The following is an 11189-nucleotide window of genomic DNA, read 5'->3' on the forward strand; positions in this document are numbered from 1 at the left end:
ATCTTATGGCACTTAAGGTTTGATTCTTCCATCCCTTGTAGAAAGTACTGAGTCTACAGAGGGATGATGGCTTATGCTCTACAAATGCACACTGGAAAGCAGGTTTTAAGATGCAACATTCTCCAGGCCTAATTCAGCCACAGAAAACATGCCTGGCTATAGCAGAAGCCTGGCGCAATACTGTGGAAGCCGCACGCTTATCCAAGAACCATGTTCTCAAAGACATGGTACCTGAATATGAAGTTTTCGAGAAGATCAACTGCAAATACCATTCATAAGAAATGACAGAATCAGCACCCATAAAGGCCATGAGACCATTTTCCCCTCTAATAACATGAACTTACATAGAAATTCCCCTTTGTGACGAATATTGCTCTTGATTTTTATCCAATTAAATAATGAAATTTAACTTTCAGAGATAGAAGAGAATGTTAGCAACTGGCCTACTTCCACTGAAATGCGCTTACATTTCATTTATTTTCAATCAGCTATCAAATGTTTAACTCTCACAAACTGCTGTATGATTCAAGAGGCAAAAATAAAAGATTCAGCCATTACAGATTGCCTTTAAAATCTAGCCATTTCTCTCACAACTTCTCAGTTTTGTTTTACAAGTAGAAGAGGAAAATCTTTTGGTCACACATACTATCAGGGCCTTAGTCTGATCTTTTGGATATGCATATCCATATCTTGACTTATGATATTTCATTTAAAGAACAGGTAGACACACCAGGAGGCCATTGGGCTGCTTGTCCAAGGCAGGAAGAACAAGATTAAAACCAATAGCTCTCATTTCTAGACCACTTATTGAATGGTTCAAAGTATAAACCACCTGTATGTGGTTTTGCCTCAACATATTTTAAATGTGCAACAGCCCTGGTGCTTCTTTAATTTTAAAATGGCCTTAATAACAACATGATTTTTGAAAGTGCAAATAATTGTGTGGTAGTTGAAGAGGAAGGTAAAAGGGCATCAAGAAGCCAAAAGAAAAAGCTGGTTTATCTTGAGAAGTTAAAATTTCCATCTAAACTAGCCTTAATTAGGTTTTATTTCAACAGAAGTACATGAAAGCACCAAAACAGTTCTCCGAAGGTCAAGATGGGTTTAAAATGGTATTCACATACTCATCTGTGCCTCTGGAAGAGTTGCCTCACGTTCAGTTTCACAGAGAGTGTGTTTGGAAGACCCTGAGAGCAAGACAGAGAAAGCCCAGAGGTACTTCCATTGCTCTCCAGATTCTGAAAAAAGAACATAGTGCCTTTTCTAGAAGGGCACGTGCTTGGGATTTTAATCAAGTATCGATTTTCAGTTTCCATGAAGGCTTTGAAAAGGAGAGAATACTGTTACAAACATGATGTAGAAGATAATTTTCCGGTACCATTTAATTCTGTTCTGCTTGTGAAGAAAGAATAAATGAGATTTTTTTCACTGGCCAATGTTGGTTTACAGCCCCAAACTAAAAGTAAGTGCTAAGTAAAAATTGCATAAATCAGGGACCTATATATTTTTTTCTACATTTTATTAATAATTTTATCTCTGAATTTGTTGCATTCTCCAGCTAATTCTCAGTTATCCCTAAGGAAGAAGAGAGTAGGTATGAATTAAACCTAGAGACAACCCCAGACTCTAGTTAGATATTCTTTTTCACCAAAAGCATTGAAATTGCCAATACTCAGGAACTTTCTTCTACCTTTGTAATTTCCCTCCCAGAACCCCCACTCTGGCTGAGATTCCAGTAAGCACTGATATCAACAAGAGAAGGTTGAGTCAAGAGAATAGACTAAAGGCTTAGTTAATCCACAAACCTATAGTAATCTTGGGAGATGCCCTTTACTCCTCATAAAGCTGTAATTAATACTAAAAAACAGGACATTTTCTATGTCTCTTTTTTACCTGCTCAGTTTTTGGTAGAAAATTTAGGGAAGATTAATGTAGATTAGGGAAATTTTTAAGAAAGTGGGTACACTGGACCAATTACTTAATGATCGGGATGCAGTGAACTATCCCATATCATGATGCTTTCCTTCTTTTGATTACTTTGCAGTGAACACTTAAGGTTTTACAGACATAACGGCTTAAAAACTTTCCTAAACTACATGAAAATCCAAGATATGTGGTGCCCAAATACATACAGACTATGGCCCTTCATATCCAAAAACTTATGATCACCCTGCTTTTATTTTTTATAGAGCCTTTCAAAAAAAAAAAAAAACCATGAAAGCACACATTTCCATCTGGAGCAAATGAATTATAAGGGTTGAAAATTATATTCATGAATCTGAATATAATGATCTGAAAATGGCACTATCAAAAAAAATCCCATGAGGCTCATTTTGGTAATACAATTTACTTATAAGGGCTGAATCAACAACAACAAAAAGTTGTGGTCTCATTTTAATGAAATAAAAGCAGAGAAATAAAAAAAATGCATGCTCTCTTAAATTCTTGACTATATTGAACTTTAAACATTCCTATCATGTTTCAAAATAGATATAAATCCTATAGAGCATGCAATTATTGCTTTTCAGAGTTTAAAAGACTAAAGTGGAAAACTCATTAGCAGAATCAAATATGATGTGGGACTGCCCATCTCGCCTGACCATGCTATGATGTGTCACACAATTCAGCAGAGAGCGGCTGGGCACATCCAGCACTTCCTTGCCATGGCAGGGGAAGGAACAGCTGAGTAGCATGCAGGCCAGTCAAAATTGACTTCGAAAGTGATTGTACATGTACAACTTGCTTGGGTAACCTGGGTAAAAGTGGTGGCACGAGCCTCTGGCTGGTTAAAAAACACCAGAGCTGCACTCTTGATGGCTCCAGCTTGATTTTACCCCTGTGAGAAGTAAGAACGGTAAGCAGTGAAGGTCACAGTATGATATTGCTAGGTTGTGCTTTGGAATTCAACTTCAGATACGATTCTTAAGAACATTTATTCCATATCCTCACCTAGGAAGACAATGAAACCTTTTAAAAAACTAAACTGTAAAAATTCATAGTTCTATAAATATTCGAAGAAATCATGATAACGTGAACTTTAAAAATATAAAAACAAAATTCTACTTTATATCTTGTCACAAGATTTGTATAATTCCAAGTTTTCCCAAGATAAAAAGATCACTATTTTGCAATTCATACCTTTAATTCTCTTACATTTTTTCATGCAAAGCTTTGTATTTGTTTTCATACCAGCCTGTTTATGTTAGCGATCCATAAAATACATATATTATAAAAATAATAACAGCAGTTCATACTTTATCTCGAACAACTTTTAGGGGTCATTTCTCCCCAATTGCACTACAGCTAGTTATATAGTATTATGAAAATGAATGTAAGGAGTAGAGTGACTAGAGTTTTCAAATACCATCTAAGTTAATGATTAACTTACTGCCTCTTCTTAAAGCAGAATGTATTGCAAGTTTTTTAAATTACTTATTATTATTAATTTTTTAGTGAGAAATGTATCACTGTTGGTTTAGTTTGTATGATTTTTACTTTGTCAGCAAAAATAAAGGATATTCTTGCGCCTCAAAATATAGCTCAATGTTCTTTTTCTACTCACGGTCAAAAAACTAAGAAGCATGAACCAAAATGTTACTTTATGGCTATGTTATTTTTCATTTGTGTGTAATAACTATATAACTAATATAACTATATAACTAATAACTATTGTGTGTGCAATAGTTATTAAAAAAGAATAACCCAACCAACATAAATATGCATCTGAAACATGACCTATGTTCAGTGCCAGCAGTTTTCAGAAATTTCAGGTTAAAACTGACCTTTCCTGGAATTTATCTAAGCCTACTGTATAATGTTAGAATGTGCTGATTTTTTGCTTTTTATTTTTAAAAACATTGTACTTTTTATCTTTGTGTGAGCATATATGAGAATTGCCCTGTTAACTTTTTCAGGGTTTTTTTTTTTTTTTGGTACTAATTTTAAAAATCATCCATATAAAATTTATTGTTGAATTCATTTCTGCCATGTGAAGTAATTTGAAATTTTATCCTAGCTTTATAAAAGTATTTAATTTTATATTTAGTTTGATAAATTTTCACACTAATATATCTGTACATTTTAAACAATTTCATTACACTCTATACTTGGATTCCATGAATCCAAAATTTAGCTTGGAAGAGGATAGAATGGTTATAGAAAGAGTCACCCAAAAAGGAATTTTTGTTCAGATGATAAAATGTTTTCTAGACATTGTGTCTCCGTATACCAAATTTATGATTTTCTAGCCATTAAAAAGGCATGACAGTGAGGTGGTATTTTTCTAAGCAGTCATTTGAAATATCTGTAGGCATTATAGAGTTTTTGAAATATTCTGGAAACCAACTTTTTGGTAGAAAGTAATTAAGATATTTAATTTCCATAAATCCAATGTGATAAAACCTATGATATTAATGTAACAAAATTTCTGTACCTCTTTGATTTTTCTACCTCTTCTTGATCCCAGGCTAGTCTTGTTCCTAATCCTCCCTTATTTTCTCTTTATAATTACTTCTTTGGTAAGCTCCTCTATTTTCAAGAAATCAGATAATTATCCAATCTGTTTTTAAACCCTGATTTCTCACCCAGCCTCGCACCCCCAACACTGTCACTTCTAATTCAGTATATTCCAATTGAATTCTTCCCTTTTCCCACTTAAACCTAGTAACCTTCCTAAAAAAGGCCATTTCAGAGAGTGGACTTACCGTTTTTCTAATTTCCTAGTCTTCACTAGTTTGTCAAATTGCCAGAAGGTCTCAGTGCCCATACATATTACCTTAGCCCAGAATTTCATCACCTCATTGCTGTTAAATGATTGCTACCACATTCCTCAAGATAAACCCCTTCATCCCTCACTCTAAACTGTTTTACTCATTGATATCAAATAAACTTTCCTAAAACATCACTTCCTTTTTGGCTTTCCCCTGCTTCAGAATAAATAGCTCTGTACTGACTATGCAGGCCGTTCTAAATTTTTCTACTTACTTCAGAGACTTTACAATCTGAAAATACCTGACTCACCCAAACAAATTTTCTACTATCTTCTCAACCAGTACTTTATTCATGCTGATTGTTCCACTGCTGCACCTTGATACCAAGCTCATTCTCAACTGTGGCTTTCCTTCGGTAGGGTTTTGCTTTGACTTTTTGATCATTCATTTGACCCAAACTTGGAGGCCTATTTTAATTTTATCTCTTCCATTTAGCAACTTCCTGTGTTCTTGCTGTTCTTAATACCTATAATTTTTATATTCAGTCTGGCAGGATAAAACTTTTTAATAGGTCTTTAATGATTTTTGAGAATTAGTGTCAGCTTCCTCAAAGATGGTGAGATTTCCCGAAGGGAGTTATATTATAGAGCTCTCCTTTAACTCTTTCTTACTCTTAGTATCCAGCAGAGTACTGAGTTCACAAAAACTGCTCAATAATTGCTCATTAATTAGTTGATGTTTTTTTCTTCAATAAATCTGTATTAGTTGATGAAAAATAAAATTAGATTGAATTTTTATTTTATCAGAGTGAGCAATATATAAACTAGATTTGAGCTCACTAAGTGGACTTTGAGTGGAATTCCAAGAATATTATATCTCATTTTGTGTATGTTTTTACCTTTAAAAATTATTTCAAATTTACTGTTATATCTCAGCAGCACTGAAATGCCAGAAAGGATCAAGAGCTATGAGTTTTGACATTGTCAACTACTTGTTACTTATACAAATTCTATGGATACCATTCTTAAAAAGAGAAATTTTAAAAATATGCTCACAAAATCAGACATCATCGGTCTGATTCCTGTGGTGCTAATATCATACCCTCAAGCTAAACTTTCATAACTCTGTGCTAGACTTACTTCCCACTGGTATATTAGAAGTCCAAAAATAAGTAATAGTAAAAAATTTTAATCCTGTTCATAACGCAGAATTGCGGAATTAATATATTAAGCTATTACGGGATTCTGTGAATTCTAATCATACAGTAAGAGCAATTCCATTTCTTCTTTGTTTTATTTTGAACAACTAGTAATATAAGTAAGAGCAGCTTTTCAACTTTTACCTCTTATCTGTAATCCTCAAGTGGAGCTTTTCTAAGTAGGTTTTAGCATTTTCAAGTTAACCTGGAACACTGTGGATTTGTTCATCCTTGACTGGGCAAAATGTAATCAGTGCTACTTGCACATTCCAAATATGTGTAACACTTTCATAAATGAATAACACTCTATCATAGTCAGTAAAACTTCAGAGGTGAACAAAAACTACATAAAAGTTTCACATTAAAAAATCAGAGCAAAACCTAACATAGACAGTAAAGAGAGGACACTTTCACAACGATCAATAAAATATGGTTCGTTGATATGTCTAAAGAGCATAATGCAGTGTATAGAATAGAATGTATTAAATATGGTTTATTTTTTGGCAGGCCACATTTTTAGCCAGATTTTCAAACTATCAAGAAGATGAATATACAAATTATTCAGAATGATGATTTCCTTTGGAAAGTTGGAATTTCTATGAATGGATTTCCCAATAAAAAATACCTCATAATTTTCCAACACTGCCATGTATATATGACTTTCAATATACTTTTTAATAATGCATATAAACACAATAAAAATACTAAATAACCATAATGGATGGTTATCATAGGAAATGCAACAAAAACTTTAAAAGCATTCTTACCTCTTTGCTTTCTTCTAGTTCTGACTCACTGCTAAACTCTTCAGTGTTTAAGTTTTCAAAGTCAGACTCTCCAACAGCAATTGGCACTGTTACAGTGAGGCTGGGGTTGTTTATGAATGACATATAATCATTTTCATCGATTACATATTTTTCAACACTGCTTCCGGTACCTACACCACTGGTGGTTCCATTCCCATCTTTAAGATAATTAAGTTCTTTGCTTATTTCTATTCCAGTATTATTGGATATGCAGCTGTCTATTTTGTTGCCTTCATGGATCTCTATAACTTTTGGCTTTCTAAAAAAGGTTTTTCTGAAACACTCCCGTATCTTATTTTTCACATAATCAATTCCCTTTTGCATCCTTCCTACTGCAATCTGGAGATTGTTCATTTCATTATCATCATCTGTAGCAGCAAGATTGTCTGAGCTAAATGAGCTCAACAATAAGGCCAGAAAGAGGTTCAGAACCTAAACAAAAAAAAGAAAATTTGCTATATTAATATGAAGTATACATAAAATAATAAACAGGGTACTCATAGATCTTTGCTAAAATTAATTCAACAAATGCTTCTTGAATGCTTACTGTATTTCAGACATGTGTCTTAATCACACACTATTTAAAGGACCTGACACCTTCTACCTGCTGTAAGGGCAATATGATAAAACAAGTGCCTGTTCTTTCATACCAAGAAGGACAACAGGAAACCAGAACTTCTAAGACTTAAATTGTCTACTCAGGGTTGCCAGTGAAGAGACAAAAATCCCATTTTGATGGTTTTGGCCAATGAGAAAAAAAATTCTAGTCATTTTACTTCATGTTATCAGTTTGTCTAGAGAATTGTCTAGCTTCATGTGTATAAATAATTTATTTATTTGATAGCCTGGCGATAATGTGTTAAAACAGTATACTTTTAACATAAATTCCTTTGTCCAGTGGCCACAAATTTATAACAGCCGAAATTTCTAAATGCAAATTATGTAAGGTTAACACATTTCCCATCAAAGCAAGAGCCCTAGTTTGTTTCCTTATTTCTGTATCAGATTTTGGTCAGAATCTAGAGCTTCCTAATTCACTATTCTGAAAAAATACGTGTCTACAGTTATCCCACAAACATTCTTTAAATCAGTCTTACTTGAAATGTACCTCAAAGGAAAGGTTAAGTTTGATGGCACGAAGACCACTACGTACACACATAATTGAGAAATGTAAGCATTAAAACACATAAATATACAAATTGTGCTTATACATTAGTGCTTTTAAGTCAGAACTAAAAGTAAGCTTCTTAAATCTGGTCAGTGTCCATACATGTGAATAACTTAAATTGCAATAATTTATTTTCTTTTAAAAAGCAAATTCAGAGAAGGATCTATTTTGTCCCCTTCCAAGTCATTTGAATAATTACAATACATAGCTACAATATAGTACCCTAAAATTTATTGAAATTGATCTTCAAAATTTGGTAAAATGAAGCTTATGCTTCTGAGTAAGCCAACATGAACTACGAATGTGTAAAGAGCAATTTCAATATAGAATAGACAGTTATATTTTTAGATTTACTGGAGATCATTTTCTTCTCCAAGTAATAATAGGATAAAAAATAATTCAGGCCATAACGGTAATATGGGGATAAAATTACTCTTCATAAAAACATTTCCTCAAAAAACAAAGAAAAACTAATATTTTTGCTCCCAAACTTTCACAGATACACTTTAGTTAATCCTCACACCAACCATAAGATTTCAGCTTTGTTATTCAACTTTCATAGTTGGGAAACTTCAGACTCAGAGAAGTTAAGTAACTTGCCCAAGCTCAGAGTGCTAGTGCTGGGATTTAAGTCTGCGTTATTGATGATAAAACCAGGGCTATTTATTGCATCAGGCAACCTTCCTACCTACTGTCTGATCTTGTTCTTAATTATGAGCATTTGTAATATATACGTACCACAAGGTTTCCAATGACCATGACCAACATGAAAACAATAAGGCACATGGTTTGGCCAGCGACCTCCATACAGTCCCACATGGTCTCTATCCACTCTCCACACAGCACACGGAACACAATCAGGAAGGAGTGGAAGAAGTCATTCATGTGCCAGCGTGGGAGTTGGCAGTCACTGGAGATCTTGCAGACACATTCTTTGTAGCTCTTACCAAATAGCTGCATGCCGACCACAGCAAAAATGAAGACAATGATGGCCAACACCAAGGTGAGGTTACCTAAAGCCCCCACAGAATTGCCAATGATCTTTATCAGCATATTCAGTGTGGGCCAGGATTTTGCCAACTTGAAAACTCGAAGCTGTAATTAAGTGAAAAGATACTTTCAGTAGTAATCACAGTATAATTTTGGAAGTTAGTTAGACATTGTTTTATTATTATACCATAATGTAGACCTACCTCTGAGGGATATAAAATCTCAAACCATACTAAAATTCAAATAAAAAAATAGTTAATAATACACAAATTATAAATCAAATCATTAAATGCAAAAATAAAAATAAAATAGGTCAGGATAAATAAAACATTCTTGATTCATCAATAGATATATCCCTGAAAACAAATTAATATTTTGATTAGAGACATTTAAATTGAATTGATTTTAGCAAACTAATGTCACCCTCAGACTATATTTTAGAGTAAAAAATATTAAAAGTATGACTTACATATTTTAATATATATAAAATAAAACTAAAATAACAATTTGATAAAAATAATGTACATAAAGGCTTCCTTTCAATTTGAAAAAATATACATTTTACTTAATTTCCAATAAAATTTTATATATTTTTAAATAAATTTTTTTGCCAAATTTAAAAAAGTTTGTTAGACCATTGTTTAAAATGCTAATGGTATCAAATATTTCCCTACATGTTCCTTTAAAGTAGTTCCCACTAATATAAGTAAGGTTGAAAAAAAGCTAAGGTTAATTGAGGCCTAAAATTGTTATTTGCATTTCTTTATAGAGTTGAAGCAAAAAAAATTTTTGAGTGAATTTAAAACCTAATCTGAGGCACATGTATGTTTTTAAATATGCCCTAGATAGCTAATCATTGTGAAGTGTTTCAACCATCTTTATCATTCTTAGAAAATAGTCACACTTAGCTTTAAAGAGAATGTTTATATCTTCTTAAGAGTATCATGTGTGTTGGTGTAGATTTAAAATATTAATAGTAAATGTAAGATACACATTGATTCATTTTCGAAATAAATTTTATGCCACTGATAGAATATAAACATAATCTAAGTAGATACCAGTCTGAATGATCTCAGTACAGACAATCCCTCCACATTTGCCAGGCCAAGCTCCATCAAACTAAGGCTGACAATAATTCCATCAAATATATTCCAGCCTTCTTGGAAATAATAATATGGATCCATGGCAATGATCTTGAGAACCATTTCTGCTGTGAAGATCCCAGTGAAGACCTAAAGTAAAATAGAGATCACAAACACTGAAAAACTTTTGACACTGCAAGAATCTGTAAAGAATATTAAATAGTCCTGAGTAAAAGCATTTAACATTTAAAATGGAGAAATGTGACAAACTGATATAAGTTTAACATTTTTTTCCAGGAGAGTATTTTAAATGGATTTGTTTTATTTAACAAATCTGCTTGATATTCCAAGAAAATCTGATTTTAAAACATTTCCTCATTCACATAAATAAATAAAATAAAAAAAATAAATCTCATAGTGAGTAGTAACCACTGAATTACTCCCCTTTTTGGACACCAGCCTTCTCCCATAATCACAGTGAATTTTGGTTTTAAGTATTATTGCATTAGGAATGAATCTACATGTTAATTGAAGTTACTCTAAATTTATTTTAAATTTGGTAAAAACCATATTTTATTCTTGATCTTTGTGGGTTTTTAAAGGGACACCATCTTATTTCTGTAATTTTGTAAATATTCCTGAAATAAGAGTGAGTTTGCCACAAATGTTTTATGATAATATTCTCTGGATGCATGCCTCAGAATTAAGGTTAATGGATTGATAGAGCAAGAAGCTGCAGATTTAATTGAAAGCAGCAGGAGAACATTCTCAGTATGCACACACCCATAATTAAAATTAATAAATTATTTGAATGGTTGGATGAATGTGTTTGACAATAGAAATAAAATGAAACAAATTCAAAATTTGTTTTTTAACTCAGAACCACAGGCTAAGAGACCCAGGGGCATGAAGAGTTATGAAATTACTCTTGCAAAAAATCTTTTAAGGCAAATATCCTAATTAACAATAAGTAAAAGCTGCATTTTATAACTATAAAGTCAAGCTTACCATTTACAAGGTAAATCAGCCTTTACCTTGAAGGAACTCTGTCAAAATAACGGTATCAAAGTTATTTAAATTTCCTAAAATATCATGTTAATTAAAAGAAATCATTATCTACTCTTAAAAATGTATAAATGCAGCTAACATAGGGGCGTCTGGGTGGTTCAGTCAGTTAAGCACCCGACAGCTCATGTCATGATCTCAGGGTCCTGGGAGAGGCAGAACCCCCCCCCC

General features: G+C 32.8%; 1 protein-coding gene across 6 annotated transcripts in view; it reads right to left on the minus strand.

Annotated features, from left to right (window-relative positions):
- Positions 1 to 11189, minus strand: part of SCN3A (sodium voltage-gated channel alpha subunit 3) — an 87493-nt gene that overhangs the window by 22847 nt on the left and 53457 nt on the right. For all 6 annotated transcript variants that reach the window (XM_021703131.1, XM_044913663.1, XM_021703132.1 and 3 more), the window contains exons 14-16: positions 9930 to 10103; positions 8620 to 8976; positions 6675 to 7145 (exon numbers count right to left, since the gene is read on the minus strand). In XM_021703131.1, coding sequence (XP_021558806.1) covers positions 6675 to 7145; positions 8620 to 8976; positions 9930 to 10103 — 1002 coding nt within the window. The remainder of the gene's footprint in view (positions 1 to 6674; positions 7146 to 8619; positions 8977 to 9929; positions 10104 to 11189) is intronic.

This window comes from Neomonachus schauinslandi, chromosome 3, assembly GCF_002201575.2.
Source record: "Neomonachus schauinslandi chromosome 3, ASM220157v2, whole genome shotgun sequence".
Lineage (NCBI taxonomy): Eukaryota > Metazoa > Chordata > Mammalia > Carnivora > Phocidae > Neomonachus > Neomonachus schauinslandi.